The sequence below is a fragment of the Tupaia chinensis genome, unplaced genomic scaffold (genome assembly GCF_000334495.1).
Source record: "Tupaia chinensis unplaced genomic scaffold, TupChi_1.0 Scaffold000447_1, whole genome shotgun sequence".
Taxonomy (NCBI): Eukaryota; Metazoa; Chordata; class Mammalia; order Scandentia; family Tupaiidae; genus Tupaia; species Tupaia belangeri.
This window is the reverse complement of record NW_006159952.1, coordinates 293704-315889: the sequence shown is the minus strand read 5'-3', so window position 1 is coordinate 315889 and position 22186 is coordinate 293704. Positions and strand designations below refer to the sequence as shown.

The 22186-nt window shown below is 42.6% G+C and overlaps 1 protein-coding gene across 1 annotated transcript in view; it reads left to right on the top strand.

The window, feature by feature from the left end:
- Positions 1–6: 6 nt before the first annotated feature.
- The window catches only part of OSTF1 (osteoclast stimulating factor 1), a 69455-nt gene continuing 47275 nt past the window's right edge, over positions 7–22186 (top strand). The window contains exon 1 of the mRNA XM_006155322.1: positions 7–208. Within this exon, the coding sequence (XP_006155384.1) occupies positions 175–208 (34 nt within the window). The 5' untranslated portion in view covers positions 7–174. The remainder of the gene's footprint in view (positions 209–22186) is intronic.

Genomic DNA, 22186 nt, shown 5'->3' with positions numbered 1-22186 from the left:
ACCTCTCAGCCTGCGTTCGCTCCTCCGGCAGCCAAGGGCGGGCGCAGGTCCCTGAAGGCGCGCGACGGCACAGCGGACAAAAAGAAACTTTGGGGTATCCGAAGTGCCAGCTGGCGGGGCGATCGGTTGACTTTTCCTCCGTAATCTTTAGGATTAGCCTCTCAAGGAAGCGAGATGTCGAAGCCTCCTCCCAAACCCGTCAAACCAGGTAAGCGAGGCACTCGGAGGATCCCCTGCCCGCCGTGGTGCCCTGCGCTTCCTCTGCCACTTGGCAGGGCAGACAGCGCACGTACCCGGCCCCAGCCTCGCTTCGGAGGAAAGACCCACCAGGGTAGGGACTCCGAACTGGGTGCCTTCGCTCAAGGGGAAGGCTCCCTTTAGATAGCTACAGGATTTAGAGGAGTAAAAAAATGCTTAAAGAGGAGTCGCCTCGGTTTTGCAATATCGTCGTTCGCTGCAGCTTTCCAGCGACGGTAATGGCAACGTCCCACGGAAGCTTTCCGGGAGGGCAGTACATACATAATTTTGTACTGTATTTGTATGTATGATCTCCCTTCAAAACTTTTTAAATAAGGATGTCTTGAATTGGTCTTTAGCCACTTCCTCTTTTCTCTGTGTGTCACTGTCAAGTTAGAGTTCTTGACCTGCCAGAGCGAACGGGAAGTGTGCTCTGCTGGTAGGGTGGGGTGGACAAGCGACTCTCCTTTGGGACTTGCCACCGCAGCCGCGTTTCATATTGACCTAAGGACTTTGGGAAGAGAGAAGCAAACGAACCGTGTCTAAACGAAAATTTAGGAAACTCCTGGCCGGAAGAATCCAGGGTGCTGTTACTTTTCGGAAGTGTCAGTTTATCACGCAATACATGTCTTTCGCCTCTTCTCCTCCAATGACTCTGAGGTGCTAGAGAGTTTGATTGCGAAGTTCCTCAAAGCATTTTCTTCGCCAGTAATCCTTGTTTAGTTTTGATTCTGTTCTCATTTTTCGTGATATGGAAAAACGAGAATTGAAAAGGGACTGATGTATTTCAATTTTATACTGTAATAAATTCTTAGGGGTGTCTATTTGGGCAAATATTTATGGGAAACGCAGGAAATGGAAGATAACATGGCTTTGATGTTTTTTCTTCCAATCTCCTGTAATTTTGATATAGCAAAGGCTGAAACTTTATCCATTTACACAAATTAAAAAAAAAACATTTTTAGGGGGCTGGCAGGTGGTGTGGTGGCTAGACTCCCACAAGGTCTACATGGTTCTAGTCCTGGACCTGGAGGCTTGCTTTCCCCCTTTCCCTCTTTCTCTTCTGTCTGTCTGTCTATCTCTCTCTCTCTCTGGAAAATTTTTTTTAAAAAAGTTAAATATTAAAAAAACTTTAAAATTTTTTTAGAATTATTTATTCAAATTTATTATTATTATTATTTTAATTTGCTATAGAGCAGAAGAGGCAGAGACAGAAAAAGTGAGAAAGCAAACCACCAGGCCCAGGACTCGAACAGCAGTCTGCTATGTAAGAGTCCAGCACCTTAACCATTATGTCATCTGCCAGGGCCTGTACTAACTTGAAGTAACTTAATTGCAAGAGATAGTTTTCAGTGATTAATGTTCTTCCTTGATTTTTCTAAACTTTGGTCAAACATTACAGAGAAACAAACGAACTTTTGTTTTCGTACTTATTCAGTTTTCTTTGTGATCATACAATGGCAGTATCAAGTTGCTTTATTTGAAAATTATGTATGTACGAATATGTGGAATAGTCGTCCCTGAGGACTTTAATTTTGATGGACTGAGTGTGTAGGAAGTTGCTGAGTGGCTCTGGGGAGCTGTGAGCAAAGATGGGTGTGGCTAGAGTTGGGCTTTGCTTGGTATCTGATGTGGAATCTGATAGGAAATTTGCATCTTAACTGGGTATGTATGAAGTGACAGCTTTCTAAACTCATGTAAATCAAGACCTCAAGTATCCAACAAAGCATAGTTGTTCTTTGATAGCCACACAATGTACTTTATTTTAAAGACTGCCCTGAAAAACAGTTCATAAGGTTTTTCATCTCTGTAAACGTGATGTCTGTGTTGCATCTGGGGGGATGTGGATGGAAGTGTGTTTGAATGTGTACACGAGGTGTGTACTTGTGTATTTATGCACACTTGCCTGGGGTTAGGGGTTCGTTCTGTTACTTCCAGGATCCATTTTGGTTGTCTGACATCACTTCTTTCTCTTCAGCTAATCGGAAAGCACATGGTTAACTGTGCCTGCTGTTAAGAGAGAACCTTGACTCCATATTCGTGTGTACATAAGCTCTAAACGTAACATAGGGTCGCTGTAGAGATTGGATTGTTGGCTTTATAACTTACAATGAGATACGTAACTCTGACTGAAACCTTGTGTGGGCTGGCTTAATTGAAAACAGAAGGGTCCTGTTATAGAGTACTGGTCCACATTTACTTTTGTGCTGGGCATGGGTCTAATCACTTGCGTGTTTATTGACTCATTTATTCTTCATGACAATCCTGTGAGGTCTACGCCATTACTGTTCCCACTGCACAGGTGGGAAATGAAGGCAGAACACAGAAAGGTTTGTTCATTTGTTTAAAATGAGCAGTTAGGGAATGGAGGGTGGGAGTTAGGAGGCAGGAGTAGAACCCAGGTAGTTTTTTTTTTTTTTTTTTTTTGGAGAGGTTTTTGCTGTAGCGCGGGTGTGCTCACCAGAAAGAGAGAGAGAGAGAGACAGAGAGAGATAGAAAGCGAGAAATCACCCCCTGGGGGTATGGCCACGCCCCAATCCCTTCTCCTCCTTTCTTCTCTTGGGATTTTGGGCATGCACGAACATGCACCTGGTGTGAGTTTAAGCCACTGGGTCCAGGACTCGAACTGCGGTTGACTACATGGGAGTCCAGCGCCATAGCCATTACACTAACTGCTGGCCCCAGAACCCAGTTAGTTTGACTCTGGGATCTGTCTTCTGAACCCTTATGTGATTCTGCCTTCAATCACAAGTACTGTTCATGTTAGTGGTCATGTGTATTTTAGAGCTGATGGACCAGAACCGGGAAAGAAGGGACCTTGGTCCTCAGAATTTCTTGTCACAGTGCACGTAAAGGTCACCCTCTGGTTGGGAGTAGAAAGGAGGGGGGTGTTATGCTTTACTTTCTTATCCTGCAGGCAAGCTATATGGGTAAAAATATTCAAAGCAAGCTTGCAATGAGAGTAGGGAAGGAGAGTGGTATACACACACACACGTACACATATGTACACATATATGTATTTTTTTCTAAAGAGAGATTATTGCTGTAGGACCCATGCCCTCACTGGAGAGACAGAGACAAAGATTCTGAAAGTGAGAAATCACTCCCTTCCTCCCTGGGTGGATGACCATGCCACAATCCCTTCTCCTCTATTCTCCTTTCGGGATTGTGGGCGCACACACATACACACATGCTAATGTGTTTTAAGCTTCCGGGTCTGGGACGTGAACCACAATCGACCACTATTAGCCATCTGCTGGTCCCTCAGGTTGGGGGCTGGAGGGTGGGGGTGGTGGTGGGAGAGTGGTAGGTTTAATTTTTGGTTTCTCTGCAATTTTTATACTGCCTCATCCCAAAGGAATTCTAAAAGTACAAGTTATCTGAGAGTGGGATAAAAAGATAAAGTGAGACTGAGTAGAGGCAGGGAAGAAGAATGAGAGTCCACCAGAGGGAAAGTTTGCTTACAGTCATGCACATTGTAAGGCCCTACAGAGTTACTGAAGGAGGGCTATAGGATTGGCTCACAGCTTCAAGCAAAGAGACAAAAGATCAATTACCAGAGTCCTCACCCTCATGAAATTACAGTGTGTTCTTTGCTCTGAGAAGCAGCGTTGTAATGGCACAAAGTGCTGGGGCAGGCTTTTCCCTTGGATTCTCTTCAAGTGTTGGAGGGGTCTGGGCATCTCAAGGAGAAGCACAAGAGGGAACATCGTAGAAGTATTTCTTACACCTTCCTTTAGAGCAAGATTCAAGCAAAACAGCATGCCCCAATCGCATAGGCGATACTGAAATGGGAGCATTAGTGAGGGGAGACATATGTGTTCAAATGTGTTACTAGAAGCTTTCTTTTTTAAAGAATTATTTTATCAAACTTTATTTATGTATTTATTTGTTTTAATTTCACCAGAGAGGGAGAGGGAGAGAAAGAAGGGGGGGGTGAAGGAGAGAGAGAGAGAGAGAGTGAGAAAAGAAAGTGAGAAAGCAAGTTGCCAGGTCCGGGACTTGAACCACAGTTGGCGATATGAGAGTCCCCCACCCTTAACCACTATGCCACCTATTAGTCCCTATTGGAAGATTTTTTAAAAAAGAAAAATAATTGCCAGAGGGCATGTGTGCTCACTGAAGAGAGACAGACAGAGAGAGAGAAAGAGAAAGTATCCCCCCAATGGGGCATGGTCATGCTCAATTCCTTCTGAATTTTCCATCCTATAAAGATCTGGGGCACACACACATGTGCCTGATATGCTTTTCAAGACACTGGGGCTAGGATTTGAGCCATGCTGTCATTCAGGTCGGATCCAGTTCTTTTAACAACTGGGATATGGGGTTGGCTTGGAAGAATTTTATTTATTTATTTATTTTTAGTTTTTCTTATAGGGCCAGTATGCTTGTTGGAGAGAGAAAGTGAGAAATCACCCCCAGGGGGTGGCCATGCCACAATCCCCTCTCCTCCATTCTCCTCCCAGGATTGTGGACACTCACACATATGCGACCAGTGTGATCCTCAAGCTGCCAGGTCTGGGATTTGAACCACACAGTCAGCTATGTGGGATCCGACTGCCCCAACCTTCATACCACCTGTTGGCCCCTAGCCTGGAAGATTTTAATAGTAGTGGATATTAAAACTCTAATGTAGAAAATACATCTTTTGGGATGGTTAGTCTATGGCCAACAAGGGACCATTCACAGCAGGAGGCTGCCCAGGCCAGTCCTGATCAGATGCTGGGGAGAGCCAGGCCACGTCCGTGACGTCCTGAGACTCTTATAGAGTCCCCTTGTTTGGGTTTCTGGCCATATCCAGAACTCATTTGCTAAACATTTCTTGGGCCCTGTGCTGGGCACTGGAATCTCAATGTATAATAAAAAAAGGTCTCATCTATGAGGATTCTAAGTCTAATGGGGGAGATTTGTATGTTTATAGATTTTATCTTAAGTTGTCTTACAGCATAATTAGATGGCTGCTCTCATTCATGTTTGTTAAAGTAACCTTGTAGGGGCTAGCTGGTAGCATGGTTGTTAAGGTGCTGGACTCCCACATGGTCGAATGCAGTTCAAGTTCTGGACCCGATGGCTTGAAACTCCTATTGGGTGTGTATGTCCCAAAATCCTGAGATGGAGGAGAAGGGATTATGGCAGGACCACCCCCCTGTGGGTGATTTCTCACTTCTCCTCTCTCTGTATCTGTCTCTCTGTCTCACTCTGGTGAGTGCATATACCCTATGGGAATAACCTAAAAAAAAATCTTACAATCAAAAATAGAAGTAATATATTCTTTCTATAGAAAGTTTGGAAAATATAGTATAGCTAGAGAATAATAAGAATACTAGTACAAATAATGAAAAGTATTCCTATCTATCATCTAGTGATAATCACCACAAGTCGAGTATCCTTTATCTGAAGTATTCGGGACCAGAAATATTTTAGATATTAGTTTTGTTTTTAAAGAATATTTTAATATATGTGTGTGTGTGTGTGTGTATATATATATATACATATTTAATGAGATCTTGGGGATAGGATCCAAGCCTAAACATGAAATTCATTTCTGTTTCATATGCACTTTAGACATATAGCCTGATGGTATCCCCACCCCACCCCCATCACCCATAGTTTTATACATTATATTTATATTGTAGCATTTTGGCCACAACCTATCACATGTGGTCCGGTGTGGAATTTTCCACTTGCAGCATCATGTAGGTGCTTAGAAACTTTCAGATTTTGGAGCATTTTGTATTTTTACATTAGGAATGCTCAACCTTTATTTGCAATTGGTTGAATATGTTTTTTTTTATTTTTTGTTAAATTAATCTCATTAAAAAATAGTCAGAATGGTATCTCACCTTCTGTTATAGTATTTTTATAGGCTCACTTTTGGCTACTCAGTGTCTGTCATTCAAACCCTCCCCTCTGAATATTAGATGTGCCATCACATAACTGTGGTGTGTTAATTTCTAATTTCACGTATAACTAAGGTGTGTTAATTTCATGATCTTCAGCTCATTCTGAAGGAATGGTAACGGGATCCCTCTTTACTTCTGCTTAATCAGTGTGGCCTCTCAGCTTTATACATTCTGTATTTATTTGTTTTCAGCCACCCCGAGGAGCCTTGCAATTCAGTTGGGGTGAACCTGCCTGGCTAGTCAGAGTGTAGAAAATAAAACTTTTGTTTAGATGCAAAGAGACTTTATTCTTTATTTTTAAGAGACTTTGTTTCAAGACTTATTGTAATGATGGGCAAAAGGATATTGAATGAGATTTGGACCTTGGAATGATTTCATCCCAGCAAATTTGATAATCCTCCATCGGAGCTCGAAAGCTGATATCTGACCTTGGCCTTTTCTTTCAAATGGCTTATTGATTTTGGTGGTAAAAGTTAAGCCACATAAATATTTAATGTGTTTTGTGGAAATAAATTCATAGAGCTTTGAAGAAGCAAATGTCAGTGTTTTGGTTCTTTTGTTATTCATAATAAAAACAGCATCAAACTTCATAGACATCACACATATGCTGCTTAAATAACACTTTTGAGATGAAAAAAAGGCTTCATCTAAAACAATCTCAAGTTTTGTGTAATTTTTCCTTCCCTGAATGAATGAAATAATCAAACATGATAGTCTCCAGTCGCATTTGAAATATGCACACAAATTGCTTCCTTTCATAAACTCAATGCTCCGTTCATACCTTACGTGGGAATAAAATCTGAGGAATACTTGAAAATTCCAGCATGATGGTGATGGTGGCGATGATAGCGCTGGTTAGCGGCTACTTGACCCTGTGTGCCAGGCACCGCACCAAGCACTTTATACACGCTGTCTTCTTTAATGGTCGAGACTTCCACATGACGTCAATCCTAATATCCTCCTTGTCACCTTCATGAGGTACCAACTAGTTAAGGTCTGAAAGCTAGTTAGTAGTCAGTGTGACCTGAGTCCATGCATTCTGGGCAAAGAAACCTGTGAAGAGATTCTGTCAGATTGGAATCGCTTTTGTTGGGTAGCCACCTTTTATTAACTTTTGTAGTGGTGTTATTGGTTTTTTCTAACTGCCCTCTTTCATTGGAGCTGTATTAGTCTGAATTCTTTTTAAAAAGTACCATAGTCTTTTATTTCTTTGTAACTTCTCAGTCACAAAGCCAGTTTATGAGTGATAGATACATCAAACATCTTGATACATAATAGAGTCTTTTTGTCTGGAAGAAGGTTGGGATGGGGGAGTGGGATGCCAGTTGGGCTGTTCTTAGTTTTGCTACAAAATAGCAAAAGCTGTAGGACATGTTCTTCTGATCAACACCCTTCCTTCTGGAAAGGTGGAGTCTCTTCCCTCTGATGTTTTTAATTTTCCCATCCCTTGACTTCCATGTGACTAGTGCAGTGAGATTTTCTGAAGCACACCTTATCTCATGCTTGATGAGAACCAATGCCAAAGTTGTCCTCACTTAATGTATAGGACAAAAGAAAATATTAAAAAAAAAAAAAGACAACTTTTAGCAGATTGATGTGAGTGAACTTTCAAGTCAGGATTCTTTATCAAACAAATGAAAGGAGTTTAGAATTAAAACATTACCGAGATTAGTACTTCCTGGTTGTTTTAAACAGCTGCATAGTATTCCTTTGCACTTGTTTAACCAGACTTCTGCTAATGTAATGTCTATTTAGGTTGTTTCCAGTCTGCTTACACAGTGAGTAAATCTACAGGATAAAGTCTTGGCAGTGAGATTTGTTGTCAGAGAGTGTGTGCACTGACAATTTCAAAGACTTTTCTAAATTGCTTTTCAATGAGGTCATACAAGTTTATTTCCCTACTAAAAAATGTGTGAGCATGCCTTAAGAAGCAAAAGTGAAATTCATATGATAGGGATATTATCCGAGTGTGAAAGTGTGATTAGAGGGCCGAGAAGTATAGGGCAGGGAGTTGAAGGAAGTTGAGAAGGTATCACAAGAGAGGGGGAGTTTAGCAGGGTCTTGAATGCTGAGGAGTTTGTGGGAGAGAAAAATCATTTGACCCAAGCAGAAGTGAAATACCTTAGAACATCCTCCTACCCATATCTGTCTGATTGCATAGTGGCTGAACTTCTCTTAGAGAATCCAGGAAAACTTGGTGCTCACATATGAAATTGAGACCTAGATATTTTTTTTTTTTCTGAATTAAAAAGTACGTCATTTACCTAGTATAGTTTCCCTGAGAACCTAGAGGGCTGAGGGAATGGGGTCATGGTATGAGGAGGCCCCAGAGCAAGGAATCTCTCTCTCTCACACAGGAGTCTCTCTCTCATATGTGTGCATACACACTATCAGGAATAAAATAAATAAAAAGAAAGGATTTGATGAACTGTGTTGGTTTTATATTTTGGAGATCCAAGAATACACTTAATGTGGGTCTTTCCTGCCTAGTACTCTTGATTTCCTGGGAGCCTGCAGACAATTTTTTTATTTTATTTTTTTTAAATCTTGAACTCAGCAGAGGTAGAGAGAGAGGGGGAGGGAGAGAAAAAAAGAGAGAGAACAAGAACAACCTCGCCCCCCATGGGAGATGGCCATGCCATAATCCCTTCTCCTCTACCTCATTTGTTCTCCTCTCAGGATTTTGGACCCACATGCACATGTGCCTGGCATGTTTTTCAAGCCACTGGTCAGAGTCTCCAACTGTTCAGGGGGCCTTGTGGGATCTAGCTGCCTTAACCACCACCATGCCACTGGCTGGCCCACCTAAGGGCAGTTTGAATTCAAATGAAGGAAAGCCCTCCAACCCACTCAAATTAGGCTAGTGGGACTGCATCAGACCCCTAACAAGGTTCTAAGGGATCCTAGAGAAGGTCCTTCTGGCATCCTATACTCCAGGGATTTTGCTTGGTTCTGAGAACCTCATAAGTTCCATTTCAAGATTCCCAAGGCTCGAATCAACTTACTTTCATGACTTCTTATGACTGACTCTGAAACGATGACTGCTGAAGTTGACAGGATTTGCTGGCTGGTGATACATATTCTTTAACTGCTTTTTGGTCTGTTGTTTTGGTGAGTCAGGGCAGCTTTGGTGATAGTCCTGGGAGGACTTACCCTGAAGGTTTTCCTACTAGTTTTTCAGGTAGGGAAACTGGCTGTCAAACACTGTGATCGAAGCTGTTCCCTTCAAAGTTCGTGTCTGTGCTAGCCTTAAAATTGTTTTCAACCTTTTTTCCTGTTGGACAATAAGTCATTCCCTTTTACTGTTCTGTATCAAGGTTCTAAATCTGTCACCTGAGCAGCCACCAGCTCTGACAGAACCCAGCCTGCCTTAAGCTGGAACATGAAAGGTGGCACTGCTTCTGGGGACTGCTCACTTCTTCTCTCAGGGAACCCCTCCCATCTGATACGGCTTCTGGTCCTTGCTCAATGCCTTCCCTGTGTGTGTGTGTGTGTGTTTAGAGAGATTTTTGCTATAGGATGTGTGCGCTCACCAGAGAGACAGAGACAGAAAGTAAGAAATCACCCCCAGGGGGAGGACCGTACTACATTCCCTTCTCCTCCATGTTCCTTCCTGGGATCTTGGGCATGCGCACACCTGCATCTGGAGTGAGTTTCTAGCTGCTGGGTCTGGGATGTGAACCATGGTTGGCCATGTGAGAGTTCAGAACTTTAACCACTATGCCACCTGCTAGCCCTGTGTATGGTCTAATAATTATTTATTTATTTCTTATATGAGAGAGTGAAAGAGAAAGAGAATGGAGGAGAGAGAGAGGAGAGGCATTCCCCCACAGGACCTTCACCCCGTGATCCACCCCCAGTCTCAGCCAGCTCAGCTCACAGGCAGGTGTGCACCCAGAATGCACTTGGCATACATAGTGAGGTCTCAGGGAATGAAGCCAGGACATCCCAGTGTCGGTTCTGTGGTGTTACTGCTGCATCATTGCCTATTCCTTGACTTCCCTTTTCTTTCTTTTTTTGGAGAGGTTTTTGCTATAGGGCGCGTGCTCTCACCAGAGAGAGAGAGACAGAGAGACAGAAAGCGAGAAATCACCCCCCAAAGGGGATGGCCACGCCGCAATCCCTTCTCCATTCTCCTCCCGGGATCTTGGGCACACATGTACATGCACCAGGCGTTGAGTTTTAAGCCACCGAGTCCGGGACTCAAACCACAGTTGACTACGTGGGAATCCAGCGACATAGCCATTACACTAACTGCTGGTCCCTTGACTTCCCTTTTGAGGCCAACTTTGTACCTAAGTATTGGGGCTCTTGGGTCATTTGGGGACCTTTCAGATCCTTGGGGCCTGACCCTGGCTTGTTAGGAGCTCTTTCTCCACAGTGGAATCTCTTGATTCTTGGTTGGCACTGAGTTGCTCTGATATCCTGACACCTGTTTCCACACTCTCTTGTTGACTGGCACCTGGATACCTGCAATGTCACCTGGCCTTAACCCTTGTTATTTGTCTGCCTTTCCTGCCCCCCTGCTTCAACAGAGGCCCTGATCATTTGGAGCTATGGCTAACAGTACCTGTGCCTTAGACTAGTCTGGGTCTCTGTCTACTCTTGGATGGATTTCCCCATGGGCTCCCTTTTTCTGCAGACATTACCTTTGATGGATCTGAATGACATTGCTAGTTGTTTGAGCTGTGATTAAAACACCTCAAGATACCAGGGCCACGTGCCCAGAGCTCCTCACAGCACCTCACTCAGGACTGTGGTTTTCCTCACTGACATCAGTTGGAACTTGGTTTCCATTTCTCTCAATTCCATAGGGCGCCGGAACAGATGGACTGCTTCTCATCTGATGGACAGATTCAGTGTTAAACCCATTCTTCATTTTTCTGTATTCCCTCAAGGATACTAATATTAAAATATAAGCTAAGAACACTATTTTTCAAAGGAATTCCCTGAGAGTCATTAAGGAATGACTCCGGGGACCAGCAGGTGGCGTGGTAGTTGGGATACTGGACACCCACATGACCACCACGGTTGGATTCCCTGGTGACTTGCTTTCTCACGTTTCCTGTCTCTCTCTGTGGTGAGCACATGTGTCCTACAGCAAACTTAATAATAATACAGAAAAAGAAATAATTTTAAAAAAGGGATGACTGTAGTCACAGGATTTTAGATATAAAAACTATCTAGTACAGTGGCTGCTATTAGGTCATTGGGAAAGTCATGACTTTTTTTTCCTTCTGTTTTCCTATGCAAAAAATGCATCATGACTTTCCCAACCCCCCAGTACATTATCGGACCACGTTATGCAGAGGAAGAAGAGGCAATGTAGAGTAATGGAGAGTAAGCATTAGTTTGGGGATGAAGCGCTGGTCCCAATTTTCAAGTTAAATTGCTTAGGTGACCTTATTAAATCAGTGGACAACGCCACGCCTCAGTTTCTTCATCGATTCTCAATCTGATTGTAAATCTTCATTGTCTTAGAACGGCCTTTCAAGTAATTTCTCAGATTTCCAAATAATTTCATCCTGCACTGCTTCTCCTGGGCCACTGGGCCATGTACCTATCTCCCCCAGTTCTCCATGCCAGGCCAGTACAAACACAGGGAGGAATGAAACACTCCAAGGGCTTTTCCTAAGTCTAGATTTCTGTGACAGACAAAGGGAGAGAGGAAAGAAGAGGACGAAGGTCAGGAGTGCATAATGGATTAGTAATTAGGTCAGATCGGTTTTCACAGAGGCCTGTTTACAGAGGGTGGCCTTTTTTTGTAGTCATCTAGAGAAAGAGACCTGGGGTGGCCCTGCGCGAATGTGCCTGGGCTCTGCACACACAGATTGCAGGCAGACCACGCTGGTGTTTAGAATTCGGTTATCTTTGCAGTATCACTCTGAATCCTCTTTTCTCTCACTTTGTTTTTTTTGACATTCTCTTTTTAGAGGTCACCATTTTAAGCCATGAGTTCAAATTCATACCTTGCTTTATTGGAATTTTCACATTTTATTCCAAGGAAGAGGGACGGCAGATTGTCCCCTAAGGAGGTAGTTCTACGTCTGCACATCGCCCTGCCAGTTATATTGATCTCATACGAGAAACCAAAAGCTGCCTTCTTCTTCTTTTTAAAGACAATAACAATATATATACAGGGACTCCGACATAATAGCACTTTTAAGGACATAGAATTACAGCAATGGGAATACATTTTATTGCTACAGCTTTAGAATTCTAACAAAAATAATTTGGTTGAAAATTATTATAATGCTGGTAAGTGGCTACTTTTCTGCTAAGCGTCTTTCAAACCAGAGACAAGAAATGCAGTTTGCTAGAGCTGATGGCAAGACACGGCAGGCTTCTCTGCATCTGGGCAGAGTGATAGAAGGAGAGCAAATTCCTAGTGATTATTCTGAAAGCCTATAATCTAGATTACCACTGAGTACTGGTGGCAAGCCACGGCCCCAGAAAGCACTCACTTTTCCCTCTTCTGTCCCTGTGGGCCGAGAGGTTATTTTCCCTGTCACGCAATCCAGATCTTTAACAGTCAGTAGCACTGTAGGCTCACAGGCATGGGAGGGGGCCAGGGGCATTCCTAGAAGTTTAAGGACAAATTCTACTGTCACTTCCTCGCCTTCCTACACCCCTCTACCATGTTAATAAAGATATTAATGCTCTTCTGGGCATCTCCCAGTGAAAAAGAGTTAAAAGCCTCAGAGTAAGTGCAGACCTAGTGGTGGGTATGAGCCTGGGCTTTGGCGTGGCTGAATTGTAAATTATGACTCTCAGGCTGTTGTCTTAATTCCTTTACGCCCCCTCTTCCAGACCTTGAGAGAAAAGAGCACTTCTTTATTTTTTTTTAAAAATTATTTATTTAAAAATTTTATTTAGTCACTCATTTATTTTCATTTAAACAGACACATATACACAGACACACACACACACACACACACACACACACACACACAGAGAGAGAGAGAGAGAGAGAGAGAGAGAGAGAGAGAGAGAGAGAAAGTGAGAAAGTAAGCCACCAGTTCCTGGACTTGAACCATGGTCTGCCGTGTGGGAGTGTCCAGCACCTTAACCATCACACCACCTGTTGGTCCCTGAGAGAAAGGAGCATTTCTGCAAGAATGGGCTTGTTTTAATTATAGCCTCAGAAAAAACACAACTTTTTCTTTGTATATCCTTGTCATTTTCTGGGGAAATCCTAAAGGACTACATTCTCTTGAGCCCTTCTTCTTCCTCCCCAAATCGGCTGGTTTGGGAAAATACCTTGACATCTTTTCGTGCTAAGGCTCTCCCCTGGCCTTTTTGGGAGTCATTTGGACTCTTTGGGTCTTTCCAGAGCCTTCTGACTTCTGTTGAGCCCCTCCTTTGTGGAAACCGCCTTGCCTTTTAGGACCAGGCCAAGCTGGAGAAGCTGCTCAGCACCTGGGCATCCCCTGGCTGGGCTGCCAAAGAGGAGCCCTTAGTGAGTGCCAGGAGGGGCCCTGGGAGGGACTGGCAGGCGGAGGCTTCATGTCTGACGTTTCTGGGGCCACCAGACGAGCCTCCATACTTTGATGATAGAAAGGTGGCCATTCCTTGGACAGAATGCAGACTTTTGACGTCGCGATGCTGTGACTGAAGAGAAAATGCTGTTAGGGAAGCAGATGCCAGCGTGAAGGCTTTGTGGCTGAGTACGTGATCTGGGAAGAAGCAAATGACTTGGACATCTCATTGGCTTCTTGCAGATGGCTTCTCTGAATTAGCTTTCCTCTGTTTGGTTCTGTTGTAATTTGAGATATGAACTGATATGAAATATCTTATATGTTCTTCAAAAGACAGTATGAGGGACCAGCAGTTAGCATAATGGCTGTGTCTCTGGACTCCCATGTAGTCAACTACGGTTTGAGTCCTGGACCTGGTGACTTAAAATTCACGCCGGGCGTGTGTGCATGCGTGCCCAAGGTCCCGAGAGAATGGAGGAGAAGGGATTGTGGTGTGGCCATCCCCTCTGGGGGGTGATTTCTCGCTTTCTATCTCTCTGTCTCTTTCTGGCGAGTGCATGTGCCCTATAGCAAAAACCTCTGCAAAAAAAAAAAAAAAAAAGACAATATGAATCCTTTTTACTTTTTTTCTGAGTGGAGAAGGGCTCTGTTTTCTAATTCTTTGCCTTTCACTTTTTCCTCTTCTGCTTTATAATCTTTCTCACATGTCCACAGTTTGTATTGGATCATTGGAAAAGTCATGACACATTTTTGCATAGAAAAATACGTCATGAGTTTTTTGACAACCCAATATTATTATACTAGAGTGCTACTATTGACACCCACTATTATTATATGAGAGTGCTACTATCAACACCCACTATTATTATACGAGAGTGCTACTATTAGCTAGAAACAGTGAAGTGCCCTTGGCCACAGTGTGGGCTTCTGTGTAGCTCTTGGGTCAGCTTCGATTGAGCACCTAGTTGTTAAGCTCAGTTCTGTGTCTCTTGTGGTTCTGTTTTCTTGTTCTTGGATACGGTGCATATCCTTGTCTCTATATCAGGTTTGAGCATATCCTTGTCTCTATATCAGGTTTGAAAGGGGTTCTGCTATAAGAAAAGGATACATTTTTTATTATTGTGTTGTCTTGCTAGTATGTGTCTATAGAAGGCTAAGACTAAGGACATTTTAAATATGTTTTGGAAGCTTTTTATTATTGCCAATAGTACCAGATATCTAAATCTGAAAAAATTCCATAGTCTCTAAATACTGGTTACACACATTCATTTATTAAATGTTCTAGCCTGGTGTGTTTTCATACTCTGAATGGTGACCCAATAGGTCATGAAATTCGGATAGTGAGCCTGACTAGCCTCTAGATCTATCTATATCTATCTATCTATATAAAACCAGAAATCGTAATTTTTAAAAAAAGACAGAAAATAAAAAGAAAAAGTATCAGAGTGAATCCAAGTATGGAAAGGTAATTTTTGAAGAAAACTTTTTCAGTTTTATGTGTTCATACTGGGCATGGTGGTGCACGCCTGTAATTCCAGTTACCTGGAAAGTTGAGGCAAGAGTATCACAAGTTCAAGGCAAGTATGGGCAACTTAGTGAGACCCTGTCTCTTAAGGAAAAATCAAATACATTTTTAAAGAAATTTTGTTTTGTTTTGTTTTGTGATAGAGTGTGTATGCTCACTGGATAGACAGAGAGACAGAAAGCAAGAAATCACCCACCAGGGGAATGGCCATTCCACAATCCCTTCTCCTCCATTCTCCTCTCAGGATTTTGGGCATGCATACACCTGTGCCTGGCATGAGCTTTAAGCAGTGGGCCAGTTCTCCAACTGCTGTCGATTCCAGTGATGTAACCATTACGCTATTGGTGGTCCCAAAATAAAAATATTTTAATGGTAGGAAAATTTCTGTCTCTAATCTTGAATTTATGGAGTCATCTGCCCAACCAATCATTTTATGTAAGAGCAGGGAGACCCGGATTACTGTGAGGTCAGTGTGAGGCAGGTGTGGAGCTGTAACCCTTCCTTCTCTGGCGCAAGTCTCCTCTTGCCTGACTTGTTACTTGGAAAGGGGACCATGGGAGAAGGAGTGGTGGACTTTTTCTGTAAAGGACCAAACAGTAAATATTTTAGGCCCGTGGGCCATATACCATTCTGATGCAGCTACTTAGCTCTTCCATGGTATGATATGAAAGTAGCTACAGACAATATGCCAGCAATGGCTACGTTCCAATAAAACTTTATTCATGAACACTGCACTTTGAATTTCAGATCATTTTCTTTTTCTTTAAGGTTTTTTTTATTTTTTATTTTTATTTTTTGTTTTGCCATTGGGCACATGTGTTTTCTGGAGAGAGAGAAACAGAGACAGAGAGCAAGTGAGAAATCATCATTCCCCAGGGGGAATGGTCACACCATAATCCCTTCTCCTCCATTTTCCTCTTGGGATTTGAGGCATATCTGCACATGCAGCTGGCATGGTTTTCAGGCTGCCAAGTCTGGGACTCAGACCATAGTTGACATTGTGAGAGTCTAGCATCTTAACCACCATGCCAAATTCTGACCCCTAGATCATTTTCAAATGTCATAAAATATTACTTTGCTTTTCATTTCCCCCCAATGGTTTAAAACATTTTTAAATGTTTTGAAACGATCTTAGCTTACTGCTCATAAAAAGGCAGTGTTGCTGTTATGGATCAGCCTTGTGTCTTCTTTCCTTTTGCAGAAGGTCATAGGACTGGTGTAGCCTAAAAAAAGAAAATGACAAAGACTGAAGTAATTTTATTTTTCCCCTACAAGGTTGCTTTATACTGACTTTGGAAGCAGTCTTTCCTGGGATAAAGTTTCTAGGTGCTATCACTTCCTTTCTCTAACTTTTTAGTCAAGGACTTTTATGTTACACTGTGGAGAAGAAATCAAAATAACCAGTAGGTATGGGTCCTTCAAGTTATAAAAGTAACCAAGTTGGCTGAAAGGCATTGGAAAGTCTAAGCAAAGGGAAAAAAAATGGATTAGAAAGGCACCCTGTTAATAAACAGAACCCTCTTGTCAGGAAACACACTGGCTACTGTTTTTGAATCAGCCATTGCTGCAGCTGAAATCAAGACATGTTTCAAATTCTTTAGGTTTTTCTTTTTTCTTTTTCGTTTTTGGATTGGACAGAGAAGGTGGCACAGAAGAGGCGGTGTTCGATGAAAAGGTTATGTTCATATTAGTTCTGTTTTCTACTCGCCATGTTCTTTAAAGATACAGGCAAATGGAATTGACTGGGGTTGATATAATTAACCCAAGAATGTGAGTACCAGAGAAGAAACTTATTCATTATGTTGAATTCCCTCAGACGTTGCTATGCTCACATTTTGATGTTCTTTCTAAGGATTATAGGCTTTCTTTTTATTTTTAAGCGCAGTAGGCTTTTGTGGAATAGTTGGCATAGAGTTCTGTGCTGGGGAGCCTGTTTTGAACTACCCACCTCATTGTGGGTGCTGGAATCCACAAAGCTCAAGGGAGCCCAGTGTGAGTCCAGCAAAGCACAGATGTTTCCGTTCACCTCAGGAGTCAGAACGGGGGCTTTGGCTCCTGGATACCATCACATAGACTCCTCCTGGTTTGTTTTTCAGCAGAAAACATCCTGTTTCATCATGCATGTTTAATAGAACTCCCTAAATATGTTGTTGTAGGAAGAACATGAATACTTCCATTCACCCCGTGAATGTTCAGAGGTGGTGACCTTCGTTGTTCTTTTTCTTCCATACCCGTGGAGTATAAGTGAAGATTAATACTCCCTGTGTCTCTTAGGCAAATAGGAGAAAAAGACAGGTTTATATTAAGTTATTTTCCACAGTACTCTCTTGAACAAAGAATTCTTTCTTTTTAGGTTTTTACTGTAGTTGCATGTGCTCTTCAGAGGGAGACAGAAGAAAGGGAAAGTGGCCATGTTGCGGTCCCTTCCTCTCCATTCTCTGGAGATATTTGGGCACACATGCACATATGCTCCACGCAATCTTCAAGCCGCTGGGTCCAGGACTTGAATCGTGGTTGACCATGTTGGAATCTAGTGCCTTAACCACCATACAACCTGCTGGCCCCTTCATCTTTCTTTTTAAGAGCTCTAAAATTGGCTATAATGATCACTTTCTAGGGAGATGGTAGAATATACTTTTTTATTTACTAGCTGAATTTTGAAATTCACGAAGTAGAGGAAAACATACTTCTTTATAGGGTTTTGTAGTAAATCCCTAATTTGATCAGATATTTGGAGCAATGGCTTTTTTTTTAACCTCGAACTTCAGTGGTGTATATGTTTTACTCGGTAACCCAGCACATAAAAAATGCACCCAGGCATACACAATACAGGTATACAGAAGTTCACCTTAACCCCAAATTTCATCCACAATTTGCCATCCAGCCTTGGCTGACTGGCTAAATGGCAGAATTTGTACTTGAGTGTCATTTCTGGCATTCCAAGACTTCTCTTGAGCAGGGTCTCTAATCCTCAGGCCTAATCATTGTAGCAGCTCTGAGGCATGGTGTTTGGATGTACTCTTATCTTAGTGGAGACGTTCAAAAATAGCTAGGTACTCTAAATGTAACTTATTCCGATCGCATGCTTTACCTCTTATGCCTGCCATTGTTTTATGTATTGAAATTCGCCGTTGAAAGTGTAAATACAATTTGCTATCAAAAGAATCAGTAATGATTTTAACACTTAAGGATAATCGTGAGGCTGTGAATTTTAGGTTCTAAAAATTATTACATACAGAGTAAAAGGAGGTATAGATTGAGGATTAATGTTGATAGTGGTGATTGCTGATCATTTTGGAGAAACCGATGTGTCTTTGTGAGACTGGCTTCAGTGAAATTGCACTGTCTTCATTATGCACCTCTTAGACCCAGGTAAAAAGAAAGTAAGTCTTAACCTCAGTTTCTCTCAGGGAGGAAGGAAAGCTTACTAATACCACCACAGGCAATAGCCATGCTGCAGAACTAGTGCAAACATGTCTTGCTTTGCCACAGCTTTCATTTTAGAACTTTTTTTTAGTTTTGCAAAAATTCCAGAAGGCTGCAGTTTTGTTAAGATCAAAGAATTATGGTTCCTTCCCTTTCATACCAGACTTTAGAAATGGGCCTGCTAGGGGCCAGCCTGTGGCCTGGTGGTTGGGGTGGCTGGATGCCATGTGGCCTCTCATGCCATTGGAGTTCTGGACCTTGTGGCTTGAGAAACATGTCAGGCGCATGTGCATGTGTGACCAAAATCCCCAAAGGAGGGAGAGATGGAGGAGAAAGGATAATGGCGTGACCATTCCCAGGTGGGGTGCTTTCTCCCTCTCCCTTGCTCTCGTTCTTTCTCTATGTCTTTACCACTAGTGCACATCCACTCAGGCAAATAAAAAAAATAGGTCCACCAGAATTTGTAATCAAGTTTTAATCCTAATGAATTATTTGATAAGACTGCAGGTTTATTCTTATATCCCAGCAGATCATTCTCTGAAGGTGACGTTTAGTTTTACCAAATATTAATTTTTAATACTTAACTGTTTAGTATGATGCCAAACTGTATTTGGTAAGTTTCTAAAATAAATATCTATTTGTTCATCCATCTGTTCATTCTGAAACAAAAATTTTATAAAACCATAATTACTACTAACATGTGTGGTGGTCTTTTCTATCTTAGGTCATTTTTTTTTTTAAAGCTACTGTATTAGTTTTATAGTTTACAAAGGCTTGTGACCAATAGTTTAAACATGTTGAGGCTCACTGTGCTCTGGGAATAGTGAGAGAATTGAGGAGAGATTATTTTTGTATGCAACATTTCAGACTGCAAAAGACACTGGGGAGGGTTTTCTGGTTATGTTCCTCTCCCAGAAATGTAACTTGCCTATCAGAGGCATGTTTATATTTCGGAAAAGCGAATGAAGGCGGCTGCTAACGATTTTCTGTAGTGACTGCTAGTTTCTGTCTCACTAACAATGTCTAAGGATTCTAGTTGTTCTGTCTCTTCGTTTACATCTACCATCAGTATTTTTTCTTTTTAGAGGTTTTTGCCTTAGGGTGTATGTGCTCGCTAGACAGAGAGACAGAGACAGTGAGAAATCACCCCCTGGGGGGATGACGACCATGCTCTGGTCCCTCCCCTCCATTCTCCTCCTGGGATCTTGGGCATGCATACACACGCGCCCAGCATTTTTTTTTTTTTTAGTAATTTTTTATTTATTTATTTTTTATTTATTTACTTTTTTTTTTTTGAGAGGTTTTTGCTATAGGGAGTGTGCACTCGCCAGAAAGACAGAGAGAGACAGAGAGACAGTAAGCTAGAAATCACCCCCCAGGGAGGATGGCCACGCCGCAATCCCTTCTCCTCCTTTCTCCTTTCGGGATCTTGGGCACACACGCACATGCGCTCGGCGTGAGTTTAAGCCACTGGGTCCAGGACTCGAACCGTGGTCGACTACATGAGAGTCTAGCGACATAGCCATTACGCTAACTGCTGGTCCCCCCAGCATGGGTTTTAAGCCACCAGGTCCAGGACTCAAACTGCCCATGTGGGAGCCCAGCAACGTAACCGCTACGCCATCTGCTGATCTCTTTCATCAATATTTTTAAAAATAGATTTACATTTTTAGAGCAGTTTCAGGTTCATGGCAAAATTGAGTAGCAGGTATGTGCAGAGATTTCTCATATGCTCCCTGCACCCACATACACACAGCCTCCCCTTGATGAACATCCCCCTCCCGAGTGCCATATTCGTGACAACTGATGAGCGTACACTGGCACATCATTATCACTCAGAGCGCAGTTTACACTAAGGTTACTCTCAGGGCTGGACAGTCTGTGGGTTTGGAAAAATGAATAGTGCTGTGGATCCACCATTACAATATCATACAGGATAGTCTCAACTGCTGGAAAAATCCTCTGTGCACTGCTGAGTCATCCTTCTAGGGTTCCCTCAGCCCCCCACAATCAGCCATCTTTGCGGACTCTCTAGTTTGATATTTTCAAGAATGGCATCGAGATGGGATCCTCCAGGACATTGCCTTTCAGATGGACTTATTTACCTGGTGATATGCGTTTTGTCTACTTGTCTTTTATGGCTTGATAACTTAGTTATGTATTTATTTTAGCCTTGAATAATATTTGATTTTCTGGGTATATCAGAGTTTATTCTCCCATAGTTGTACTTTTCTTTTTATTGCCAGAGGACATGTGTACTTCCCAGAGAGGAAGAAAGCACTCCCCAATGGGGCCTGGTAATACTGCAGTCCGTCTTCATGCATTTCTCCATCCCGTCAGGATTTGGGGCACACATGCACATGTTCCTGGCATTTTTTTTTTCTTTTTTTTTTCCTGGCATTTTTTAAAAAGATTTATTTATTTTATTTATTATCTTTTATTTATTTATTTATTTATTTATTTATTTTGAGAGATTTTCACTATAGGGCGCGTGCGCTCGCCTGACAGACAGAGAGAGACATAGAGACAGAAAGTGAGAAATCACCCCCCCAGGGGGGATGTTCACGCCGCAGTCCCTTCTCCTCCATTCTCCTCTCGGGATCTTGGGCATGCACGCACACGCACCGGGTGTGAGTTTTAAGCCACCGGGTCCGGGACGTGAACTGCGGTCGACTATGTGGGAGTCCAGCGACATAGCCATTACACTAACTGCTGGTTCCCATCATAATTATTTTTCGTTTGACTAAAAAAAGAGACACACACAGAGAGAGAGAACATAAACCACCAAGTTTGGGACGCAAACTGCAGTTGGCTACATGGGAGGCCAGTGCTAGCCACCATACCACCTGCCAATCCTGTCTGGCATGTTTTTTAAGCCACTGGGGCTGGGACTTGAATGGTGGATGGCCATGTGGGATCTTTTTTTTTTTTTGGAGAGGTTTTTTTTTTTTTTTCTATAGGGGGCGGGGGCTTGCCAGAAAGAGAGAGACAGAGAGTCAGAAAGCGAGAAATCACCCCCCAGGGGGGATGGCCACGCTGCAATCCCCTCTCCTGCATTCTCCTCTTGGGATCTTGGGTACGCACGCACACGTGCCCGGTGGGTTTTAAGCCCCTGGTTCCGGGACTCGACCCGTGGTCAACTACGTGAGAGTCCAGTGACATAGCCATTACGCTAACTGCTGGTCCTGGCCATGTGGGATCTTAAGCATAGGGGTACTGTGTGCTATGGGCCTGGCCCATTGTCAGTATTTTTTGTTTCAGCCACCATATAGTATGTTATCATAGCCATTTTAAATGAAGCCTGTCTAAAATACCTCATGCTTCCCAATGTTGTTCAGCGGAAGGAAATGAAATAGCCATTCTGTTCCAGGTAGCTGAAGTGTGATGTTCTGAGTAGTTACTCCTCTTGCTGTTTAGTGTGTATCTATCCCTTAATACTGTCTTGGTGGCTCTTTCTAGAAGCTTTACCCTTTTTCACCAACAGAAAATAAAATAGAGTAAAAAGACTTGAGTTCCTAGGCCCAAAATCCTCCAAAGTGCCTTTTCAGGGCCTCAGAAGTCTGTCAAAACATTCTCTGTCCATATACCTCAGAAGCACACCTTCCTCAGAATGGATC